The sequence below is a fragment of the Hoplias malabaricus genome, chromosome Y (genome assembly GCF_029633855.1).
Source record: "Hoplias malabaricus isolate fHopMal1 chromosome Y, fHopMal1.hap1, whole genome shotgun sequence".
Taxonomy (NCBI): domain Eukaryota; kingdom Metazoa; phylum Chordata; class Actinopteri; order Characiformes; family Erythrinidae; genus Hoplias; species Hoplias malabaricus.
Window position 1 is genome coordinate 81,492,562 of NC_089820.1, and position 26,584 is coordinate 81,519,145.

The 26,584-nt window shown below is 43.4% G+C and overlaps 1 protein-coding gene across 1 annotated transcript in view; it reads left to right on the forward strand.

The window, feature by feature from the left end:
* Nucleotides 1–26,584, forward strand: part of LOC136679433 (glypican-5-like) — a 146,151-nt gene that overhangs the window by 62,110 nt on the left and 57,457 nt on the right. Inside the window, exons 5-6 of the mRNA XM_066657949.1 lie at nt 241–300; nt 2,081–2,203. Of these exons, the coding sequence (XP_066514046.1) occupies nt 241–300; nt 2,081–2,203 (183 nt within the window). The remainder of the gene's footprint in view (nt 1–240; nt 301–2,080; nt 2,204–26,584) is intronic.

Sequence of the window (26,584 nt, forward strand, 5' to 3'; positions counted from 1 at the left end):
GTCTGTTCCCTGAGATGCTCAGCATGGGTATTCTACTTGTATGGTATGGTTTAACATGTGGTATGGTTTTGCATGTGCACGTCTGAATTTTCCTTCAAGATAATGACTTTTCTCTCCCTTTCCCTTGTTTCCCCCCTCCATTTTGTAAACATTTGGTTTCTCCCAACTGTTTGTCTTCCTGCTTGCCTCCTCCCTTGGACTGTCCCATAACCTTGTGTGGGGGCATATGATGGTTCTCAGCTCAGTCCATGTGAAACCAAACAAGAGCAACAAAGATAGAACTCTGAAACAGATTGCTCGGTAAGCATGAGTTCACATGCACACTTACACACAACAAACAATAAAAACACGTTCTTTGACGTGTTGTGTTAAATGCCTCATGTATGCACTTGTGTAATCAGCCTGTATGTGGTTGTATTTGGTCTTCTCTAATGAACAGTAATGAGATTTCTTCCTCAGTTGTTCCACTACTGGGAGGTCAGAAGTGACCACAGAGGCAGACTTATCCGAAACATTGGGTTATCACTCATTCTCTTTTTGAGGAAATGCGCAGGGAGCTTTAAAGGGCTCCCTTACAAAGTAATCAAGTGTGCTGTATGAATTCCTCTTTTAAACTAAAAAAAGTAGTACAGTACATTTTAGTTATTTTTTTATGCACTTATGAGTAATATACTAAACACAGTTATACTTAAGTATACTTGCCTGGCACTTAAGCGTTTGTTGGAGAGGCACTTTTTGTTGGGAAAGTATAAACCAACAGTCATGTAAGTTGTTCTTTATTTTTCAGATTTTATTGAACATATTCTTATAAGATTTGATTTAAATTCTAGAAGCTTTCACATCTAAAACTAGTAGTAAATAAACTACTAAAGGATCATACGTACTAACACATGGTCATCTGTAGGTTTTGGACACGTTGCTTCATCATAACTTGCAGTTAATGTATGGTCACTGAGCCCCCATCCACTGGGGGCGCCGTTTCACTGAATATATCCAAACTCTATTATTTACCCAAAGAAGACCCTTGAGGACAGCAGAGTTTTTTGTTAATTGTAAACATACAAAACACTTTCTGGACTCTACAGTTAAATTGTCAGATTAAGTTTAGTATTTGGGTTAGTTTTAGGTTTAAGAAATGTTTTTTTCAGGCTTTTTGAGTTTTTTTTTTTTTTGTGGGTTTCCATATTATATCATTATCACCAAATTATATTACTGTAGATTATTTAGGAATACTGGTCCTTTAATAAAATATGTATGTTTTATCATGATACAAGCTTGGGTTTAAGAGTATTGTAACAGGCTTAATTTATATAATTCATTACAAATTTAAATGGGATAGAAGTATGTAACTAGTAAATTATACTTGTATTAGTTTAGTAATGTTGCAGTACAAATAAAACTTAATGTAAGCTAGCGGTGTGCTCCAGGTTTGCTACTTTTACACCTAAATTAAGTACTTAAATATACTTTTATAAACTAAAAATAGGGCTGAGTTATTCGTAAAATGTATTGACATTGTAACAAATACTAGTACATTAGTATTAGTACACTTGCTGCATAAATGATACTTGGGAAAAGTATACATATATAGTAAGGGCTCACTCGTGGTTAGCACCTATGTCCTACATTTGTTTCCAAAGGAAAATAGATTTGTACAAGGATCCACACAGACCACAGACATAGGCCCCACCAATGTTACCTCCAGCAGTCCCCCAAGCATCCTAAAGAGGTCTTCCATCCTTGCCAAGTACTTGCCAGGCCCACTCAGCTTTTACGATATCCATTTGGGATGCTATAACACAGCTCCATGTGTTTAAAAGCCACCATGCTCAATGCTAGCTGTTGTCTAGAGGGATATGAAGCCCCAAACCGTGGAACTGTATTTTCTGGAGTGATGAAACCCTACTCCACACCTTTTTGACAAGCTGGAATGGCATTTGTTACCCAGTACTAATAAATAATCCAACATCAGCACCTGACCTCATTAAGGTTTATGTAGGGGAACGCCACCAGATGCTCAGGTTGTCTTTAATATCGTTTGTCCTTCACCTCATTTTCTGTCTGTGTTTTTTCCTTTTAGGGGGTTCATGAAGTATATTGCACGCTATAAGTCTTTCTTTGCGGCGCTGCCGGAGATGCTATGTGAGGGAGAAGTGCTGCGGGACGAGTTGTCCTGCTGGAGTGGAGACGACGTGGTGGAGAGGTGAGCCAGTGGGTTTCGTTAGAGCCACACATGACACTTCCTTCCTGTTTGTTTTTTTGTAGAAGGTTTCTGTTAGTAGGCAGGCCATATGGAGTCTATGAGGCGGGCAGTCACGGAACCCTGGGAACACTAGGTAAGATTAGGTATATTTGCTGGGCTCTCACTAGATTTGCGGGGATGGTGGTTTCCTACCCTCCTCCATAAGTTACACAGTGCAGTTTCTGAGCCCTGCTGAGCAATGACGGAGGTCCTGTTCTCCTTATTAGAGGTCAGTGAATCATCACGATGACTTTGAAGCTGTAAACATAAGCTAAAAATGCTACCTAATGTTTCTTCAATGAAGTAAGGTGTCCCCAGGCTTTTGACAGGCGGGGATTCGAGGCATGAGAGGATGTCTCTGTGCGTGCATGTGTTCCGGGGAGTTTGTTTTGTCTACTCTTGCTCTTGGAAGGACGAGATGGACTGTTTCGCTCAGTGGATTACAGATAGAACACAGGAATGCAGCGAGGAACCGTGTCCATTATGAGAGAATTACCTCTGCGGCCTGGAGTCTCACTGCTAATCGCCTTATAATGACTTCTGTTGGCTCTCTGCTGGAGATGTTTAGCTTAAAAGTTTGAAGTCTGGTTCTAATCTGTAGGTTTCTGCACGGCCGCTGTTCGCAGCATTGTGGGAAGCGGAATGGTTTGGGGTTTGAATTTTGATGGCACGGATATGCATCGGTGATAAAACATTTTCGAGTGCGTCTTTTGATCAAATGATTGAACGTTCGCAATTGGAAATGGCTTCGGGAGAACATATGTCCTCACTTTGCCTCTTCCTCTAACTGACTCTCTCTCTATCTCTCTCTCTCTCTTTCTTTCTCGCTCTCTCTCTCTCTCTCTCTCTTTCTCGCTCTGACTGTGTTTGCTTCGTTGCAGCATTTTTCTTTTCTTTTGTGTGTGGGCCTTTCTCTGTCATCACTCTCTCTCTCTCTCTCTCTCTCTCTCTCTCTCTCTCTCTCTCTCTCTCTCTCTCCTGGCTCTGCTTCTTAAAAATCACTCAGCAATTATAAAAACACTTTCACTATCCGTCCCTGTCTCTCACACCATCTCTTTCCGTCCCCATCTCTTCTGAAGCCATCCCGGGTTTACAGCCAATTTCCATGGCAACCCTCGCAAATCTTGGCGCAAACAGTTGCCATCGTTGCCTTTGAATGTAGAGCAATATTTTTATTGTGCTTACCTATATATATATTTCAGTGCATTAGCTTAATGTAATTGTATATGACGTCACATAAGCATTATACTCCTCAGTATTTACATAGGATTTTTACACTGAAGCACAACTGTGGTCGGTCTTAAGAGAAAAGGTTGATAAACTCTGGGTGGGAGTCCTCAGATTTGCCTGTCGTGGTGTTATAGACGTGGATGTATACCATTTTAAACAATTCTTTAGAATAGTGTGAAAACAAAGCCCCTCACGGCAAAATGTAGTGGATCAGCCAAGGCGTGTTTGTTGTCCAAGGTTTGCTTCCTCAGTCTTGCCCTGGAGCTACGAGGCTAAAGCGGTTAACACTTAAGTCATCACAAATAATCTTCCCATAATGTTCTCAGTTTAAAGGGCTGTGGAGGAGTGAGAGTGAGTTTTCTGGAATGATGAAGCTCCATCTAATACTTATGCAATGAGTTGGAGTGGAGGTTGAGATTCAGAACTAATCAACGAACACCACTTTCTGACCTCACTATCCTCCCAGTGCTCCAACATCTAGTGGTGAGCTTTTCCAGAAGCCTAGAGGCTGTTACTGAAACAACAGGGTGGAGTGTGGAGTTGAGGGGGGGACTAATTTGAAATGCTGGTCTCATTGTCTTTTTTTTATCAACCTCACTGACCACATATATTCATTTTGTAGTTCTACATTTACAGACTTTTAGTACATATGTTGCTCTGCATACTTTCTTAGCCCACTTTTCCCCCAATGGCCAGGAACCCCCATTTGACCACCACAGAGCACTGGGATCCAACGTGGGTGGTGAATGATCCTGCACAGCCTCAGATGAGCTACTCTCTCTGACTTGAAATCTATTCATTAAAAACTCAAGCGGCACTGCTTTGTCTGATCCACTCAGTACCAGAGCAACACACACTAACACACCACCACCACCACGTCAGTGTCACTGCAGTTACTGTGAAATAAGTCTAACCAAACATTTTAACATCACAGCTGTTAACCTTAAAGACTTTATTGATGGGGACATTTGTCTTAAAAGAAAATTATAATAAATAAATGGAAAACAAAATGGTGCCATAATAGTTCAAAGAATATAGTGTTCCAGGAAAACCCCTCTTTATTTTTATTTGATTTTTAATTACTCCTGCAGCTGGGTGGTTTGAATGATTGTATTTTTCTTCCTGCTGTGTAATGTAGAAGGAAGCCAGATTGTTAATATTTCTGCAATGAAACTGAGTATCCTGTCTGTATTTATTAGCCTTTACATCAGTGCGTATCTTTATTGCTGTTGGAGAAAAACCAGAGTATCTACTCAGGAACATTTGGCCCCTTGTTAGCTCTCTTTGATGACCCCTATTAGATACAGTTTCAGATACAGTTCTTGGTAATGAATGAATAAATGAATTGGTTGATGATGCACAGAAACCAAGAGAGTGAGGGTGTGGTCATGCAGCTCCGTACTCATTAATACAGAGGCTTTCAAATTAATTTGGCTTCGTTATTTTGTTCCAATTGTGAGTCACAGAAGTAAAGTTTTTTTTGTTTCTTTAAACCACTCCCCTGATAATGATTTGTCTCTCTGCTTGAAATATATGCGAGTGGGTGTGTGTTGGTAATAGAGGAATTCCGATCTGTATGTTCTCATGTTCTCGAGAGGACACAAAATTGGGTTCTGTGCAGCGTGAGTATGTGTGTGTGTGTGTGTGTGTGTGTGTGTGTGTGTGTGTGTGTGTGTGTGTGTGTGAGAGAGAGGAAAATATTCTTAGAACAACTGTTGTTTTTATGGTGACATACGTCATTACATTTTAATGCAAAGGTGTTAACGTTCTGGTTTAGGGTTTGTGTTACGTTTAGTGATGATAATAATAATAATAATAATAAGTTTAATTTATATAAAACCTTTCTCACACTCAAGGTTGCTTTTACATATATATACAGAGGATGTAAAAACAAAAATAAGAAAAAAATAATCAGTTATTTGCTGGGAGATGATGATAAAGTGAGGGTAGTAGTGTAGTTACGATTAAAGTCAGTTTAAATCTCCACAAAATGAATGGACGTCTATGTAATATCCCCTTAAAGGTGATGTTCATGGTGAAGGTCTTGAACATTTTATCATTTTTTATAAAATCCTGAAGGCATTTCCTCACCATTTGCTGCTCTCCTGTATGTTTGTACAGTCTGAACTGGTCTAATGTGTTTGTGAAGTCCCAGTGTCTGTAAATTAGTTAAAAAAAAAACAAAAAAAAAAAAACAAAGTGTCTCAGTCCATTATGCTAGGCTTTCTCTGGAGAAAACAGCAAACATTGAAAAGCACAAACCCAGATCAGGATGTTGTTCTACTCCTGCTCCACATGTGGGTATTATTGACTTATTTGTGCTGTTTCTCATCAGTTAAAGTGGAAATCTCTCCAAACTCAGGGAGACGGATAACTGCATTACGGAAAGTGCTACAAATCTAAACAACTTGAGTCACAAGTGAGTTTCTGTGGTAGTTCAAAAAGTGACTAAAACTTAGACGAGATCAGCTTCAGCTGCATACAGTTGTTTTTTTTTGGTTTTTTTTTTTTCCCCTCAAACACAGCGTTCCACCTTAAAAGATGTTAAACGTAAACAAATCAGATAGATCAGGGTTTCCCCACCATTGTAGATTTCGGCTGTTCACCATGGATACAAGGGGTGTGTGTGTGTGTTTGAGCCCAACACATAACAGATACAGACAGAGACTTGTGAGACAGTGACAGGTAAAGAAAATACACACTCTAGAGTCAAGTGGGACAAGGGTGTGATGAGAGGAAAATAAACTTATATTAAATATGGGGACAACAAACAAAACAGAAAGAAAGGAGAAAAATAACAATCCCTCCTCCTCCTCCCTCTCCTTCTTTCCTCTTTCACATTCTTTTTTGTCTCTCTCTCTTTCCATCTTCTCTCTTTTCTATTCTATTGTTTCCCTCTGTCTCTCCTCTCATGTCCTCCTCTTTTTGACTCTTACTCTCGCTCTTTCTTTTTTCCCCCTCTCTGCCCCCCACGCTGTGTCTGTTCCAGATGTGTGGATGGTAAACAAATGGCTCGTCATAAGCAGATAAAAATGTGCGGCATTCAGAAGCTCATAGTGCAGGGCCCTGCCCTCTGGAGCTGGAGTGAAGCTACACACACACACACACATTTGCATGCACACACACACACTTGTTCTAAATGATGTAGAATATTGTATAGCTGTCTTCAAGTCACTAACACCTGCTTGTGTGTGTGTGTGTGTGTGTGTATATATCTCATATATAGTTATTCTTTACTGTTAAAAACCTGAAACCACAGTAAAGTACTATGTGAAAGAATGTAATTGACCATGACTGTGTCCACACCCTCGCTTCAAGAGCAATTTCTAAAATGGCCTTTTTAGCTGCATGAATGGAGCATAAATTGTGTGATTTCTGATAAAGGCATTTCACCCTGAGCCAGGGAACGGCCAAAGATGCAGCTTCAGATTTTGAGCTGTTACAAATGAGGCTGATTAACCTCCTGACAGCCATTCTCAGAAAAACGGCTGCCAACCGACTGCAGTGGACCAGATCGCTTTCATATGTTCATAAAATCACAAGAGATCTGGAGTCTTGCCATGTAAATATTTTCTGGGAAATATAGCACTAAATATCGGCTGCTAATGCCGTGCACTCCCAGACGTGGCATGTGTACATCCATCTCTCTGGGATTTATTTATATGTAGTTTTTTGAGGGACTACTTTTTTTGTAGGAAGTCACAGCTACATGAGAGTGGTGGGGTGGAATAATACGAAAGGTGCCCACAACAAACCGTAATGGCCGTAATGGATGACCATGCCTTTGGGAACGATCACGCACGTTGATAAACGCAGTAAAACATTCAGAAATCTATAGAGCGCTGTAGAGACAGGCTACAATTGGAAAAATTAATGCCGTAATTTGTTAATCCTTAGATTCCATCCCCTTTATTAATCTTTAATCTGTTCCTACAGCGTTCAAGTTATTTTTTATATACATTTATTTTTAAATGTATCCACACTGGAATTTTAACGTGGACAAAGGTAATTTCCAAAGTTCATTTCCTTCTGTTGATGTGGTGTTTAATTATTTATTAATTGATAAGCCGTAGGAACAAGTAGGAACATGGTTTCAGATCCTGGGCTGCGGGGGTCCTGGGTGTGATCCTCCTGTGGGGAGTTTGTTGTGTTCTGTATGGGTTTCCTCCTACAATCAAAGCACACAGAAGGTGGTAGGTGGATTGGCTGTGTGTAACCATCCCCGGGTGTGAGTGGGTGATGCCCTGTGATCGAGTTGCCCCCGTCTTTGGGCTGTATTCCAGCCTTGAGAACAGGACGAATCGGTTACAGAAGGTGGATGAATGAATAGATCTTTCCCTCAAAGTTACATAGCTGTTGTCTCTCAATAGACTCACCACCGATTGGATCAATTTCAGTTCGGCCGTCAAGTGTCAGCTACAGGAGAAACCTTGGTCTATTTATCCATGGTCTCAGTAGCAGTACAATATTAATGCTCTCCATCAAAAACACAACAACACATCTTCAGAAAGTTCACTTTTAGAAGTGAAATTAACAGTAACTTAAACTCTGAAGGGTCACATTTGTCACCGCTGCGAGCCTCCGGTAAAACAGCATCTCCCACAATATCCAGTGAAATTGGGAAAACCGTGGTAGGAATTTATTACAAATGGCTGCCCCTGTCATTTCTTATTGATTGTCCCACGGTAATTTATATGAAAATATATATTTACTTTAGACAAGGGACATAACATTATATGCAGCGTCACCACTGTGTCCCGAGAAGGTCCAGGTTTACTGGAGCCCTAACTAAATCTCATGAATCAAACGTCAGCAGCAGAGAACACAGTGGGCATTTAGGCTGTAAACCACAGCCAGAGAGTGACCGTGTGTCCAGATGAAACATGGCCTTTGCTCCCAAACCACATTCACACCCACGCAGTTTTACAGCTTTGGTCTCGTATTTCTAGAAGTGCCCTGAAAACAGATACTGGACATGAATGGAGAATTTAAACACCCCCACTGTATGCTTTGAAGTAAGTGTGTGTGTGTGTGTGTGTGTGTGTGTGTGTGTCAGCTTGTCTGTGGAACATGCATTCACATGTGACACTTTTAAAGTGCATGTACACATACAACCCCCCCCCCTCTTTCTGCCTGCCTTTCTTTCTGTTTTTCTTTTCTCCTTCCGTTTCTTTTACTTCATTTCTCTCTCCCACTCTCTCTGTCTTTTCTGTCTTTCTCCCTTCTTTTTTCTCCTTTTTATTTATCATTTTCTGTCTCTCTTTCTCTTCTTTTTTATCACTCTGCATGTCTCCCTCACTCCCTCTGCTCTTTTCTCTTTCCTTTTTTCCTCTCTATTTCTTTTATTTATTTCTCCACCTGTAACTTCTATTTTTCTCTTTTTTTATCTTTATTTCTCATTCTATGCCTCTCTCTTCTCTCTCTTTCTCTCAGCTTCTCTTCAAATTCTGCATCTCTCCCTCACACCCTCTCTTGATGACTCTTTTCTTTCTTTTTCCCTCCCTCCATTCTTATCCCTCCATTTTTAAAATTTATTTCTCTCCCTCTCTCTTCTCTTTTCTTTTTTCTTCCTTTTTGTCTCTTTTCATTTCCTGCAATACATTTCTCTCCCTCTCTTTATTTTTTCCATCCTTCTATCATTCTATCACTCAGCCTCCCCCCACTCCCCCTCTTCTTCTTCTGTCTATTTCTCTCTCCTTTCTATCACTCTGTATCTCTTCCCATCACATTCTCTTTCTCTCTCACCCCTTCCCATCTTCCCTGTGCGCTCTCTCTCTCTCACTCTCTCTCTCTCTCTCTCTCTCTCTCTCTCTCTTGCGCTCTCTCACTTTCTCTCTTGCTCTCTCTCTCTCTCTCTCTCTCTCTGTCTCTCTCCCTCTCCCTTCTCTCTCTCTCTCCCCCTCTTCCGTCTATTTCTCTCTCCTTTCTATCACTGCAACTCTCCACATCACATTCTCTTTCTCTCACCCCTCCCCATCTCCCCTGTGTGCTCTCACTCTCTCTCTCCTCCTCCTCTCCCCCCTCTCTCTCTCTCCCTTCCTCTCTCTTTCTCTCTCTCGCTCTCTCTCTCCCTCTTTCTCTCTCTCTTTCTCTCCTCCCCCCCCTCTCTTTCTCTCTCTCTCTCTCTCTCTCTCTCTCTCTCTCTCTCTCTCTCTCTCTCTGTTTAAATGGATTAGGGCAGTATAGCGCACATACCACAGCACAGCGAGATGAGTGAATCTGTCACTGTGATTTCACCCTTGCTCCTTGTGATTGATGCACTGCTCTGCGCTGAATGAACACTGTGTTCAGTGTTCATTGGTGTTAGGCCACATTCACAAGGACATCTGAGTATCCATCAAAAACACACATCTAACAGCACACTTCCACTTATTCTCATCACATTCCGCTGTGCCACATGCAGCTGTTTCCATGTCGTTACAGAAGAGAAGAGAACAGCGAAAGCTAGGCTGAAAGAACCAGAGTCGGGGTATATTTTTGCTCTGGATGCAGCATATTAAACAAATCAGGGCCAGTAAAAATCTGATGAACTGTCTAATGTTACACACAGACACTCGTTCATTCACAAAGTGTAGCTGCTTCATCCAGAGGCCACTTGGAAGCACAGGGCGCAAAGCAGCTGCACACCTAGCACACCCTGGACACCCCAGCATCCCACATTAACACTGCAGGTGCACTGGGGTCTTGGGTTCAGTTCCCATCTTGGGTCACTGTCTGTGAGGAGTTTGGTGTGTTCTCCCTGTGTCCGCGTGGGTGTTCCCCTGGTTGTTGCTCTAGTTTCCTTCCACTAACCCGAGAACCCCAGTGAACCAGGAGGATTGTATTCAGAGTGCTCATGAGCCAATGGTTGTCCTCATTTCTGGATATACACAACAGTGTTGTACTTTTGCTAAAAGCATTCACCAGGACTTACTTACAGAGCAGTTGAAGGCCTGGGTGGAGCTTTACGTTTCAAGTCAGTTTTGACCACCATAGAGAACTAACTACTGCTGCTGTTCGCTCCCAGTTCTAACCACTACTGCTAGCTATAATAGACAACAGGAGCCAAGTACCAATTATCTACATGTTCCTCTGAGCGTGGACTTACACTCCCAAAGCGAGATTGATGAGAGTGTGTGTGACTCTCGCTCCGGTGTGTTTGGAGGCTGCATTCCCAGGCTGGGCGTAGGGATTCTCTTCCTCTCTTTCTCTCTCTCTCCCTTCCTCTGTTTCCCACACACAGCTCATAGGAGGCCCTTTGTTCCTGCTCCAGGCAGTAGGGGAGCCAGCCTGAGCAGGACTTCCCAGAGAGAGATGCCCACAATGGGGCATTCTTTATCCCAACAGCCCCTTAACCACACCTCAGATCCAGCAGCACCACAGGCCAGGGGGCTTCAGAAAGGCCATGACTTTACTCAATCTTCCAGTTCTTTCTCTCTCTCTCTCTCTCTCTCTCTCTCTCTCTCTCTCAGCTGGGTTCCAACAAATGTATTGAATTAGTCTGTTTTGACAAAACAACATTAGGACTGTGTCCTCTCTTCATGTCTCTTTCTTTTTCTTGCTCATCATTTTTATTTTCTCTTTCACTCGTCTACTGTCTCTTATTTCTCTCACGTTTACAGTTAGAGTGAGGACTTTCTCTGTTTTCTGGAGTGGAACACGTGGAGCTGAGTTTTCTCCGTTAATCACGGTCTTCTCGTCTTATCTCTAATTGACAGAACCCCTCCTGTTGAAGCAGGTCACGGAACACTGACACTGCGCATGATTAGCTGATCATACATCTACACGGTGAGGAGAAGGGAACAGAGAGAGTAGGACTTTGGCTAGTGCGGTTATCACCTCTGAAACCCTCTGGTTTGTGTGGCATTTATTTATTTTCTTTCTTTTTGTGCACAATCTAAAGAATGAAACAGACAGGTTTGTGCTGGGGAGGCGTTGCTTAACTGTACTTTACTGAGTACTTTTTAACTCTTACTAGTGAAGTGCGAATGGTTAGAGTTTCAGTTCTCCACTTTCTAAAAACACACATTGGTGGGTGGACCAGGTGTGTGAAACGTTCTGTAGGTGTGTGTGTGAGCGAATGGATGAGTGTTTCTTGTGCCCCACCCCACCCATTCCTCTCCTGATATTAATTAAAGACAGGTAATCAGAGCCAAATTGAGCAACTAGAGTCATGTGGCAGTGGCCCGCCTCAATCTCTGCGACTCAGCGGTTGGCCTCAAATATTCCCAACCCTGGGTCGAAGTTATTGCTTCTTCCCAGCCTCGTTTCCTCACCCTGCAGAGGCTTGTGCCACATACACATTGTCTGATGTCAATATTAGAAAAAAAAGCTAAAATCTTGAATTTGTTAATATCAGCCGATTTATTGTCCACGCGATAGATTGGTCATGCCCTAGTCTCATATACAGTAGTGGCAGTGTGAACTGTTTTACAGTTCTGGAGTCTCTTCTGTGGCACTGTGTATGCTTTAAGAGTGTGGGTACAGATAAGAGTACCAGCGTTAGATAGAAGATGACCCATCCGTGTTCAGACTCTGTTGCACAGACTGCAGTGTCTCCTTTAAGAATCTACACAGAATGTGTTCAGAAATTATAAACAGATTGTTTAAGTTTCTGTGTGTTTTCTAGGTTGACTGGCTTCCCTTTGTAACAACAGGATGCTCTCCATGACTGATAGCCACAGGCAGAGAGAGTGGAATGCAGTCATAGTGTACAGGGTGTAATGTGTGTGTGTGTCTGCGTCTGGGAGTGGGGTTCAGCTTCTCTATGAAAAGTTTTTGTTTTTTAGTGTAAGGCCTGGGAGCACTTCTTAAAGCCTCATATCAGAAAAATCAGACAAATCAGCCAACCATAATTCCAAAGTCTTGTTATGGGTGGTATACATAGAGAAAAAGAAAGGGGTGGGAGGAACATCTTAAGATCTATTATTCAGTAACTACTATACACAATCAGTAACTGCTATGGAAAATAACCCATCCAGCAAAAGTCAGAGACCACCTTCTTCCAGTCAAAATGGCCACGAAGTACAAGAAATTCACCTTCAGGTCGAGGGGCTCGAACCTCTGTTTCTCTCAGGAGACTCGCAGTGGCGTTTAAACACGTATTCCTTGCCTGAACAGTCCTGAGCTATATGTTTAGAAACAGGTCTGATGTTTAGTCTCCATGTTTGTCACGCCCTTTCAGAGACAGAGGGAAAAAAATAAAGTTGTAAATATGGAAACATGATTTGTCAAATCGTTAAAGCAATTTTAATCATGTTTTGCTTTTAAGTGATCACAGAATTTTGTGTTTAGACCTAATTAACTGATGGATGGCTTGCGCAAAGCTATAGAGAACATGTGTGGGTGAACTGGGTGTGTCTGCTTGCACATATTGAATTCATACAATCGTAGCATCTGGTGTTGCTGTTGCAAAAGTGAGATTCTGCAACGCAAGAGGAAAGCTTTAGAAAAAATTGTTTTAAAACAGTTAAATGTGTGGTAGGTATTGTTTTCCAGTCAGTTTTTCATTTGAACTGTAATAATAAAACTGAAATAACCCCAGGCTTAGTGCTAATGCACAACACCCCTCTGTTTGGTCTTATTGGGTTTGGGGCAAACTTTGATTATGTTGATCACAAGATTCCTATTTGCCAACATTAAAACTGTATAGGCCTCACAGGCACAGGTTTAGAAATGATAACATCAGATTATTAATGAATAGACAGTGCTTGGTTACATTGGGAAATCATTCATCAAAAAAAAAAATTCTTGTGGCATCCCACAAGGTTCAATTTTAGGACATTTGCTTTTCTCTTTGCTTGTCACTTCTGGCTAATGTCATGAGGAAATAATATTAGTTTTCCTAGATAGGCTAATGACATTTATTGTAAATTTGTGGTACTACTAAAAAGTAAAAACCCTTACCAGTTGTGTCAGGAGATTTATTTTAGACGCTCTGAAGTTATTTTCTTATATTTTTCATTTGCAACTGCTGCCAGTAAATTACTGTAAATTTACAGGATTTTTTTTTTACAGTGTATGACATGGTTTGTGGCTGAGCACTTTTATACCTCATTGAATTTGTGTGTGTGTGTGTGTTTGGTCTTAGATCTGCACAGTGTAAGTAGGAGCTAATATGGTTTAAAAAAATGAAATGGCTCAACATATAGATGCCTCAGTCAACCGACGCCAAGAATGCTCAGTGGGGAATGACCCCTGCCCCCTCCGTGTCATTACACAACATGGTACCAGCCGACACAGGCATCTATCGGCTGATGTGACGGACCTGAGCGGTCTGTGCTCTCCTGTGGCATTGTGTGTATTGGGGGAGTTCAGCTTTCAGGATGGAATTGGAGACAACATATGACTGGCTAACAGTTTTGTCCAACGTTGTCTAACCCATCTACAACAGTGCATTGATAAAAAAAGAACCTGGACTCATACACTCAAGGATTTGATCATTATCACCTGGTCAAGGTCACAGTGGCTCCAGAGCCAACCCGGAATCATTGGAACACACCTTGGAGAGGGATGGAAAGTGGTCATTTACAATGGAAATGGCCCTGTCTGAGTGCCCGGCTCTGCTTGCTATTTATTCCTTATGCCTTTCTCTCCTTTCCTATCCACTAACACCCGTAACAACACTGAAGACTACAAAAGTGCAAGTCAACCCCAATCAAAGCCCAGCTGTAATGGCCTCTTGCTGGTCCTCAGAGCTCTCCAGAAGCTCAGCCACGACATTTCTGGGCTCTTCCAAAGAATTCCATCCACCCTCGTCCACACTCCCTCCCTCCACTTCCATTCTCTTAGGTCATCTCTCGCTAGCAAGCCAAGGAATAAATCATTCTGCATTATATCACTTAACACAGCGCCTGGTTCTGCCACAGAAACATCCAAGCGTTCACCGGGAGTTGCACAGGACTCGGTACAGCCATCAATCCAACTCAGAGGGAGGCAGAGGGAAGGGAAATATACACAAACAGAGGCAGTGCGACTCCCAGAACCACCAAACAATTGCTCGGAGATGGAATAAATAAACCAGAGAAAGGCGGAGAGACAGATACAAAGAGAAAGAGAGAGAGATATGGAGGGGTCTAGAATGGATGAGCTGGATCAGCTTTCCAAAGCGCTCCCTCTGGGAAGATCAGAGAGACAGGAACTGGCCCAGAGTGGGGTGTCTCTGTGTGATGGAGCATCTTAGGCCCAGTTCCAGTACGTAGGCCTGCTTCCTTTTCTGGGTTCACTGGCTTTATTAGTGCTGATCCTCCGATGCCCTTTTCACACTGGATGACCTACGAATTCCACATTCGCACACACTCGCCACATCTTTCATGCTCTTTTCGCCAGCTGCAACTGGAATCAAATCTGATCTGCCCAAGCGAGAAGGAAGACAAAGCAGAGGAGGAGTGTGAGGGTAGTAGTAAAGGCTAAGATGATATGACACTGTAGAAGAGTAGAACTGTGGGTGAGAAGGTATTGGGAGGATAATGGTAAAGGGATTGTAGTAGGAGCCTGAGAGAGGATGAGGAGAGAAGTGAAGCCCAGTGCAGGCTTGATGACAGCGTGTTATCAGAATTTATTAGTAGGCCTTAGAGTTTGATTTCATTGGAACATCACCCTCCTCTTAAACCCTTCTCACTCCCACGCCATGTATCAGGTGCTTGTCTGGTCCTGGTGTGAGTCATCCTGCAGTTTTCACACACTGACTCTCTTTCTCTCTCACACACACACACACACACACACACATAGGGGAATGGTGGAGACAGTAAAACCCAAAACTATCAGCATGTCCCAATGTCCAGTGATATCCAGACCCTATGCCCACTACCTCAGGGACTGCAGAGAAGGTGTTTTGTGTCAGCCATTAGAGCGACTGCTTAACTATAGCAGGCTAGAAGTGACTGTACTGTAATGCCACGCGTTTTGCAGTGGGCAACATCACATTCCAAGACACATACACAGACACATACACAGGCCCCATAACTTTGCGACTTGGAGTGGACACTGGAATCCTACGCATGTCGTTTCAGCTCTCTCTCTCTCTCTCTCTCTCTCTCTCTTGCTCTCTCTCTCACTCACTCTCTCTCTCTCTCGCTCTGTCTCTGTCTCTCTCTCTCTCTCTCTTTCTCTTTCTCTCTTGCGCTCTCTCACTCTCTCTCTTGCTCTCTCTCTCACTCTCTCTCTCTCTCTTGCGCTCTCTCACTTTCTCTCTTGCTCTCTCTCTCACTCTCTCTCTCTCTCTCTTTCTCTCTCTCTCTCTCTCTCTCTCTCTCTCGCTTTCTCTATCTGTCTCTCTCTCTCTCTCTATCGCTTTCTCTATCTGTCTCTCTCTCTCTATTGCTTTCTCTATCTGTCTCTCTCTCTATCGCTTTCTCTATCTGTCTCTCTCTCTCTATCGCTTTCTCTATCTGTCTCTCTCTCTCAATCTCTCTGTTTCTCTCTCTCTCTCTGTGTGTGTCTCTCTGTCTCTCTCTCTCTCTCTCTCTGCTTCTGGACTGCTCTGGTCAGCACTTTCTCGTACTGGAATCCTTTGTTATTCATGATTTTTATGACCAAAATTTTGATGGCACCTGCTCATCCCCCATCTTTGCTGCAGTGACATCCTCCACACTTCTGAAAATGACTTACAGCAGAGGTTTTCAGTGTGTTTGAATCCCCTCAGTGTGTCTGCTTTAAACCACACCCCCACCCCCTGGACGTTCCACCAATTGTTTTTTCCTTTTTTAGCTTGTATTTAAAATTAAGAAACTGAAGACTTTTTTTTAATTACATTTCATGTTTTGTTTTGTTTTCTCTATTGAAGTAAACAAAAATACCACTTGTGTATCCCACTCAGGACATTCATAAAACATTTAATGTGAAGTAAATGCCTTTGTTTTTACCTGCTCTTCCCTTTTTTTACCATAAAATAAACATGCTCCTGTGTTATTACCTAGCACCATGGCTCGAGACATATTCACACTGACACACTCTTGACAGTCATTGGCTGCTGAAGTAAAGCCCCGCCCACACACCCTGCACACCGTAGATTAACTAGTAAGTAGTGTCTATGATGAACCATGCATCACTAAAAGACATAATCGTTAAACATAGTTGTTATGGCTTACCTGAGTTTGCCTGTCAGGGTAAGATTGGCGCGCTGTTGCTGACGTAGCGGGGTGTGCAGAATGTGCTGAGTGGGCGGAGCTTAACTTCAGCAGCCAATGACTGTGTAGATCCCGCTCCTCCGTCCAAAGTCAAAAGTGAGAAACTTCTGGAGTCGAAAGAGAGACTGGGAGAAGCGCAAATGAGAAAAGGTGGAGTGAAAGCGAAAATGGATTCTTCAAGAATATTTAACTCTATTAATAATAATCTTTTACAAACCTGTTTTTATAACTCAGTTTCCTCAAATGCAAAATATCATTTATTGATTTTGGATTCTGTTTTTTGGTTCTCAGAACTTTGGAACCTGTTTTGACACTATAGCCTTATTACAACGACCCTCACACACAATGTTCACTAAGAAAACGGTTCGATGCTTGTGGATTCCTCTGCTGAAACAGCACAATCATTCTTTTCACTCACTTCAACCAATTTATCTTAACTTTCAGTCTTTTTTTTTCTTTAGAATTTTCGAGGTCCATTTTTTAAACTACTAAAGTGCGTAGTTATATATTCTTCAGGCTGGAGCACCAGTGGGTGCTTTACACTTAGATGTTGGAGCATTTATTTGAGCATTTGATGGCATTCAGCCTAGAGAGCATTGATCTGGAACTGATGTTGGATGATTAATTCTGGACAGCACAAGCCTGTCCAACTCTTCCCAAAGGTATATTTAAAACAGAGAATGCAGTTTGATTTTCATTTTTTACCCAACAGGAAAGTAACTACACTCTAAACTTTGGGCTGATGGTATATAAATAGTTGCTTTTGTGTTTTTCTGTAGCAGGAAATATCCCTAGTATATGTGAATGTCATTATCAATGTGTGTGTGTGTGTGCTGTAGTGTAGCTTGTATTGGTACAGTTTACAGTATTATTCCCCCTTCGTGCCTTTGCTGCGACGTTGGCGTATGGATATATTTCTCTGCTGGAGAAAAGAATGTGGAGGAGGCAGTGACGTTACGACTGAAGCAATGGGACCCAGCTCTAAGCCAAAGAGGGTGTTCATCTGAATTACAGTCAGCTTCCTCGTCTTCCCCCAGCTCTATGGCTTCTGCATCGAGAATCTCCTGCACTAATCAAATTCTTCAGTTTCCATGATCTCAGTCCATTCTCCCCTGCAGCACAGATAGCACAGGGGATGATATATGGCTGAAGCAGTGGTCATAGATCCTGACCATGGAGTGAAAAGGTGATTTTGGATGACGAAACATGTGCAAGTAGCATATTGTATGAATCCTCCAGACATGTCGTGAATCAAAGATGGCAAGCCAATGAAAAATAAGCACATATTTCAGGCCAAAACATTATAGGTTGGAACAAATTTCTGTTTTAAAAATTATATATATATATATATATATCCATCCACCTACCAATATGTGTTTTTGGAACATGGGAGGAAACCCGTGCAGACACAGGGAGAACACACCACACTCCTCACAGACAGTCACCCGGAGGAAACCCACACAGACACAGAGAGAACACACCACACTCCTCACAGAGAGTCACCCGGAGGAAACCCATGCAGACACAGGGAGAACACACCACACTCCTCACAGACAATCACCCGGAGGAAACCCACACAGACACAGAGAGAACACACCACACTCCTCACAGACAGTCACCCGGAGGAAACCCACGCAGACACAGAGAGAACACACCACACTCCTCACAGAGAGTCACCCGGAGGAAACCCACGCAGACACAGGGAGAACACACCACACTCCTCACAGACAGTCACCCGGAGGAAACCCACACAGACACAGAGAGAACACACCACACTCCTCACAGACAGTCACCCGGAGGAAACCCACGCAGACACAGAGAGAACACACCACACTCCTCACAGAGAGTCACCCGGAGGAAACCCACGCAGGCACAGGGAGAACACACCACACTCCTCACAGACAGTCACCCGGAGGAAACCCACACAGACACAGAGAGAACACACCACACTCCTCACAGACAGTCACCCGGAGGAAACCCACGCAGACACAGGGAGAACACACCACACTCCTCACAGACAGTCACCCGGAGGAAACCCACGCAGACACAGAGAGAACACACCACACTCCTCACAGAGAGTCACCCGGAGGAAACCCACGCAGACACAGGGAGAACACACCACACTCCTCACAGACAGTCACCCGGAGGAAACCCACGCAGACACAGAGAGAACACACCACACTCCTCACAGAGAGTCACCCGGAGGAAACCCACGCAGACACAGGGAGAACACACCACACTCCTCACAGACAGTCACCCGGAGGAAACCCACACAGACACAGAGAGAACACACCACACTCCTCACAGACAGTCACCCGGAGGAAACCCACACAGACACAGAGAGAACACACCACACTCCTCACAGACAGTCACCCGGAGGAAACCCACACAGACACAGAGAGAACACACCACACTCCTCACAGACAGTCACCCGGAGGAAACCCACACAGACACAGAGAGAACACACCACACTCCTCACAGACAGTCACCCGGAGCGGGGCTCAAACCCACAACCTCCAGGTCCCTGAAAAGGTGTGACTGCGACACCTACCTGCTGCACCACCGTGCCGCCCTCAAAATCTGTTTTCAAATCTGTTTTATGTGTTTCTCAAAGTATTACTTTTTCCATATATTTTATTCATGTTAGGTTTTTAATTGTTTATATCAGCTACCAATCCATAAAAATAAGTAACTGTTTAGTCTGTGATGCATTTGGTTTATTAATTAATTCATTGTCTGTAACCCTTATCCAGTTCAGGGCGCTGGTAGGTTCCAGGTAGGTCTGGAGCCTACACGGAATCACTGGGTGCAAGGCAGGAATACACCCTGGAGGTGACACACACACTCACACTTACGGACACATTTGAGTGATCAATCAATCATTTGAGTGGGAGGAAACCAGAGCACCCAGAGGAAACCCACGCCGACACATGGAGAACACACCATCCATCCATTATCTGTAACCACTTATCCAATTTAGGGTCGCGGGGGGTCCAGAGCCTACCTGGAATCATCAGGCGCAAGACGGGAATACACCCTGGAGGGGACGCCAGTCCTTCACAGGGCAACACAGACACACTCACACCTACGAGTCGCCAATCCACCTGCAACGTGTGTTTTTTTGAATGTGGGAGGAAACCGGAGCACCCGGAGGAAACCCACGCGGACACGGGGAGAACACACCAACTACTCACAGACAGTCACCCGGAGCTGGAATCGAACCCACAACCTCCAGGTCCCTGGAGCTGTGTGACTGCGACACTACCTGCTGCGCCACCGTGCCAGTTTCCTTCAGTTTCCTTAAAAAAAAGACAAGTTAAACTTACGTTTTTATTACAGTAAGTAATGATTTTTATCTGCATTAGTGTCAGTGTATAATCTCAAAGTTGGTTCAGGGTTGTTAGAACACTTGGCCAGATTGCTTGGCCAGGACTAACTGCTGTATAAAGGCAAATCTGTGGCATTTTACTTCAAAATGAAACTAATAGAAAACAACAGAACAGTGAATTGGAGCTTAGCCACTATCCTCTGCCCCCACTTGGGAAAGATATAAGGTATAAATCATCAGATTTTAAAAACGTAATCTATTCAAGGTGTATATATTAGTTGTGTATAAAATTACTGTAGATAAAAGCTGCAATGATTCCTTTCAGGTTTTATTGTTATATGGTGAAAAAATGCATGCACTTCAGAATACGGTTAGGGCTTTGTGTACACACATTTGTGTATTTACAATTCAAAGAATATTTATATGGAAAAATAATAAAATTAACATTTATAGGCTCTTTTTATAGATTTTGTGCTTGTTTGAGTCTCAGATATTACCTATAGGGCTTAGTGAGATCTGGTCTTTATTATTTGATAACGTCTGTTATCCAGAAGGCATGGTGTTCGCCATATGTCCCCAAGCCCTTTTATTTCCTCCCCCCCAGTCAGCCTGGCTGTAATTAAAACCTATTTACTGAAGCTTTCCCACACTCACTCCACATTACACAACAACGCTCACTCGAGTGCGATGACCTGCAATGAAAAGTTAAAGATCCTCATCAGCTAGAGTTGTGTGCTGCAGAACTTGGAGCTAATCAGTCTTACTGCTTTTCCCATTCAAAGAAAACACCCAAGACGAAAAACCAACGATGTCCAAATGTTTGTAGAGGCACTTATATAATATTACTTCTGAAATAAAGGGTCCTAACAAAGAGTTTGCTGAAACAACATACACTACGGTCCTTGGATGACTTTACTCTAGATATTGGTAAATATCTGTGAGTATTTGATGGCACTCAGCTATTACCACCTTGGTGAGGTCAGGTGCTGATGTTGGAGGATTAGTTCCGGGTCAAAAAGACCTCTCCGGCTCTTCTTGGAGAAAAACACCTTCCACTCAGAGAACACTGATTTTATTCCTCTGGCAACTTGCACATTCTGTTTTGTGGTGTCTTACATTTGGACATTAATTTGTTCTTTCATTCATCAGTAACTGATTCATTCTGATCAGGGTTGCAGTGATTCCAGAGTGCTTAGACACTGGAGAACTTTGTACAGCCTTTCAAATTACCAACCTGTTTTTTTTTTTTTTTTTGCACTGTGGGAGGAGACTGGAGCACATGGAAGAAACCCATGCAGACACAGGGAGAACACAGGGAGACTCCTCACAGATGTTGACAAACAGCAGGGATTGAACCCACAACCCCAGGATCCTGTGTGGCATATGGTGACTCCACGGTGCTCTACTACCAAATAAGTGCATTTCATAGATTTACAGTTAAAAGGAATATTCACGATTTTAAACCCATTTTGACAAATCTCAGACAGTATTTCTTCACAACTCTTTTTGTGCACTGGAAAAAAAGTGGTATTTTTATGCAGCCCTAGCTCCGTAAACAGGAAACAAACTAAATGAGCTTTTCCACTTCATGGCATCAATTCGGTTCGACATGTATTCCAGTTCTCCCCCTCAGTTCCCTGCTCAGGCACAGGCTGAGAAATAGAATCTGGAGGTGTTTGGATGGTGGAGAGGCCTCCAAACATAGAAAAGCATGAAAAGGTTTGAGGATGTTGTTCTATTTCTGCTCCATAGGTGGGTAACACTGATTTATTAGTGTTATGCTGTTGCAATGACATTACTTAAGGTGGAACTGACTCCAAATTTAGCAGACCGTTAACTACATGAAAGTAAACACAGACCGAAAGTGCTACAAAACTAAACAGCTTGAGTTACAAATGAGTTACAAACAAGTTAAACTTAAGTCATGTACAAGCTACAGTCAGCTTCTTAATCAACAGGGACCGCTATAAGACCAGTGTTGATTTGAGAGGTAGACCGTTTGCATTATACCAGTGACACTGACATAATAGGTCAGGTTATGGTATAAGTGTATTAGACACAGTAGCTCTGTGGGGGTTTAACGCTTAATGCTACAGCTCGTTTATCCTCCATCACAGTTGTCTGGTTAGCATTGGTCTTGTGGTCAAAAATTGGCTGTTTAAGGACAGGACCCCATTCTAGTGAGCAGAGTAAAGGGCTTGATGGATTCAGGATGGCACCAAGATGGAACACCAGCCTCAAGTAAATTACACTTCAAATCACTTACAGCCTTTTCCCACGAAGAACCCAGAACATTCTCAGAGTTAAGCTTACAAATATTCCAAATATTCCGACTATTCCAGGGGCATTGTACTGGTTACATATCCGTATGGTCAAAGCTACAGCATGCACATTTCCATTCATGACCCTGACCCAGCCACTCACCCCAAGTATTCCCTTCCGTTCCTGCACGTGTGAAAGAGGCTATTGTGGTCACTGAATGTGTTCTAATTGCAAATTCAGCATGTCCATCTTTGCCATGTGTGACCACACATGCTGCGGGGGAATGTTTGAAGTTGTGGATATGACCCATAAGCTTTGCAGAGGTGATATCTTCTGCTCCTCTGAGAAGGTGGCAGACTAGATATTGGAACACTGCTGTGAGGATTTGATGGCATTAAGCCATGAGTGTGGTCAATTGGATGATGTTTATATCAGAAAAGCGGGTCTGGCTCGTCCCAGTGGTATTCAGTGGAGAGTCATCACTCTGGAGAGTATGGGGATTCCACAGCTCCATAGCCTTTGCCTTGGGGAGTTTATACCCCTGTGTGTGTGGGTGGTATGGTTTGGCTCTCTTCATCCGCTTACAGGGAAGAATCAGTGGAAGTACAGTTATTTTAATCCTGATTGGACACACATGTTCTGGAATGACAGTACCCTGCCCCACCCCCTAAATATATGAATAAATACAAGAAAGAATGAATACATTTATGGTTGGTTGATTGATTGATTGATTTAGAAAGTCTCCAAGACAATCAACCAAAGTTAAATCAACACAAGGTACAATTCTGTATTTTTGCTCCCTGGCTCCCTCTACAGTCGCAGAGTGTAATTGAGCAAAGCACCCGATGTGGGTGTGTCTAGCAGAGTGGACAGTGAGTGGACACAGTGTTTAAAACTCCAGCATCACTGCCGTGTCTGATCCACTCACAAAAAACACACTCCCACATCCACCACGTCAGTGTCCTTGACCATCGTCCGACAGGGTGAAAAGGGGCTAACGCAGTATGCAGAGCAACAGATGGAATACACTCTGTAATGGTGCAACTACAAATTGCTCCTGTACGATAAGTGGACAGTGAGTTTATTAAGTTCCACTGCTCCATTGTTTTGCAGTGTTGATGTACATAAGCTCAGTGTTTAAGTCGTGCTATAACCCAGTTATAACGGCTTTGTCTGTTGAGCCTGGAGTTATTGTCATTGTTCTGAAAGCTTTCTCTCCTGCAGTAGCAGTCTGTGGAATGTCGTACTTGCCCTGCTCTCGTGCTTGAGCTGCATTTCTCTCAGGGCTATTTCTGGCTCTGCATTCATTACCTACAGTTGGCCTTGGGTGGTGCTATGCCAGATCTGGGCCCCCGGTAAATGTGCGTCACCTGTTAGTGAAGTGACCCAGTGCAGCCATATGTTAGAGCAGAGTGCCAGGCGGCTATTGTGTGAGGAAGAGGGCGAGGGATCAGAGAGAGAGTGGAGTGTTTTCACTGTTCTGATGTGGACACAATAGACTTTGTTACTTTGTTCTGATAAACACAATAGAATGGATTTAGTATAGAATTTGATACACAATACGTTCCCTGCTACAGTCCATCCTTCCACTCCACGAAGGCAACACTAAGGGTCTGAAAGAATATGCAACTGACGAAGAGCAGCTACTGGAAACGTTAAATGAACAGTGTCACAAAGTGTCACTGATGTGAAGCACTGAATAACGACCCCCCCCCCAACCATTTGTAAAGTAGTTCCTGAAAACAAACGAGTAAGTGAGAAATAGCGCCCTCTTGTGATGCAGTTTCATGAGGTATGTCGCATCCTGAAGGTTCTACAACCAACGTATCTGCAGCAGCTTGGTGACACAGCAGATGGCATCGTTCCTGCGTACCTCTGGTGCTATGGGGACCAGGCAAGGGTGTAGAAATAGATACCTACCAATATCCAGTGACTTCCGAATGATTCCTAGCAATAATTTTGGACTAAAATGACTATGTAATGGTTCATCAGTGTCTTTGTAGGTGGTGGCATAGAGAAGTGTTTTGGTTTCCTACCAGCGCTGAGTTCAAATCTACATATCGGGGCCAGGGTTTGGGCCCCACCTGGGGTCACTGACAGTGTGGAGTTTGTCATGTTCTCCCTGCGTCCACTACGCTGCCCCTGCTGATTTACAAAAGTGCTCCTGGGGCCAGTCTAATACCAGGGAGAAATGGAAGGGTTGCATCAGGACAAGCCTGTGGTATAGAAAAGCTGCCTGAAAGCTAGTGATCATCAGGATGAACCTCTGTGGAATATCAACAACAACATACATTCATTCATTCATTCTCTGTAACCCTTATCCAGTTCAGGGTCGTGGTGGGTCCAGAGCCTTCCTGGAATCACTGGGCACAAGGCGGGAACACACCCTGGAGGGGGGGGGGGGGGGGGGCAGTCCTTCACAGGGTGACACACACTCACACATTCACTCACACACTCACACCTACAGACACTTTTGAGTCTCCAATCCACCTTCCAACATGTGTTTTTGGACTGTGGGAGGAAACTGGAGCACCCGGAGGAAACCCACGCAGACACAGGGAGAACACACCACACTCCTCACAGACAGTCACCCGGAGGAAACCTACGCAGACACAGGGAGAACACACCACACTCCTCACAGACAGTCACCCGGAGGAAACCCACGCAGACACAGGGAGAACACACCACACTCCTCACAGACAGTCACCCGGAGGAAACCCACGCAGACACAGGGAGAACACACCACACTCCTCACAGACAGTCACCCGGAGGAAACCCACACAGACACAGAGAGAACACACCACACTCCTCACAGACAGTCATCCGTAGCGGGACTATAACCCACAACCTCCAGGTCCCTGGAGCTGTGTGACTGCGACACTACCTGCTGCACCACTAGGTCGGCCTACAACAACAACAAACAGATTTTTCAAAAACTTGAAGCAAGTCTCGACCAGAGGAGGAGGGGTTCCACCTGTTGAACCTTGGTTCTCCTTTTGGGGGTGTTTTCCCCCTGCCACTGTTACCCTTGGCTTGCTCATAGGAGGCTTGGACCCAGACCTCTGTAAAAATGATTTGTGACAACATTTAAATAAATAAATGATTAATTTAAAAAAAATAGAAAAGAAAGTTATATTTTGATTGTTTTTTTTACCTACCTGAGTGACCTCTGACTTTAGCTCTGAAACCATGTGCTCGTAAAGAAACAGATGTGAGTGTGCTGTGTGTGTGCTTATTTATATATGTGTGTGTGTGTGTGGGTGGTGGGTGTATGTGCACATGCTGTGTGTGTGTGTGTGTGTGGTATGTGCGTAATATATTTTCTTGTGTGCAGTAGACCTCCTTCCATACAGCAGCTGACAGGTCTAACCCCACTGACCCCGTCACTCAACACACTCATCTCTCAGCACGTGAGTGTGTGTGTGCAGTGAAAACACAAAGACAATATGTTTGATTAGTAATTTAGGAAAATCAATTACATGTAAATGAGCTTTTTAACCATCACTTGTTCTTTCTAAAGCGATACTTGACCTCGCTAATGGGGCATAACACCCCCCCCGATTCCAAACAAGTTCCCTCTCCCATCTTCCCCCATCACGTCGACCAGGGGAGGATGGGTCCCCCTGATGAGGCTCGGTTCGCTCGTAGGACTCTTGGACGTGGAACTCTGTAAAGCTGCTTTGTGAAGACTTCTGTTGTGAAAAGCTCTGACTAAATATAATCGGATTGATTAATTGGTTAGTGTCTGGCGACAGTGGAATCAATCTCGTGTGAGTTTAGGCTGCGTATGAAGACCACAGATTATCCACAAACTGTTTTCTTTCCACCTCTCTGCCACGAACCCGTTGAGAAATATCAACATTTGCAATAACTATGATTTCAAAATGATCATAAAACATCGCAGCAGGCATCAGACCGAGTAAATGCTTCATGTAATTGCTTCATGAGGGAGCTTTTGGGACGTCTGGTTCCTATTATCACCACTGGACACCATTCAGAACGGACCATTTTACATCAAATCACTTGGAAGGACTTTTTTTAAATTATTTATTTATTTATTTTTACTTTTTTCTTTCCCTTGAGCATGTTAACTCTTTAATTATGCGGACAAATAAGTGCAAGACCCTTTTAATAGTCCTGCATGTATCAGAGAGTGTTGCCTCACTTTGACCTGTAGAAGAGAAGTTATAAGCGCTTATAAACAGTGCCGTATAAGCGCATGAATTGGAAAGATATAGCGCTGTGAATATTCTGCTTCTGTTACTGTGGGAAATGAAGCCAACTCTGCCCCCTACTGCATAAAACTACACTCTATACCCGAGGTTTGCCTCTTCTGTGCTGTAGTCACATTCCCTTTTCTTCTCCCAAGGCTTTAACAGTAGACATTGGAACCTCCGAGGACGTGATTCAGTCTTT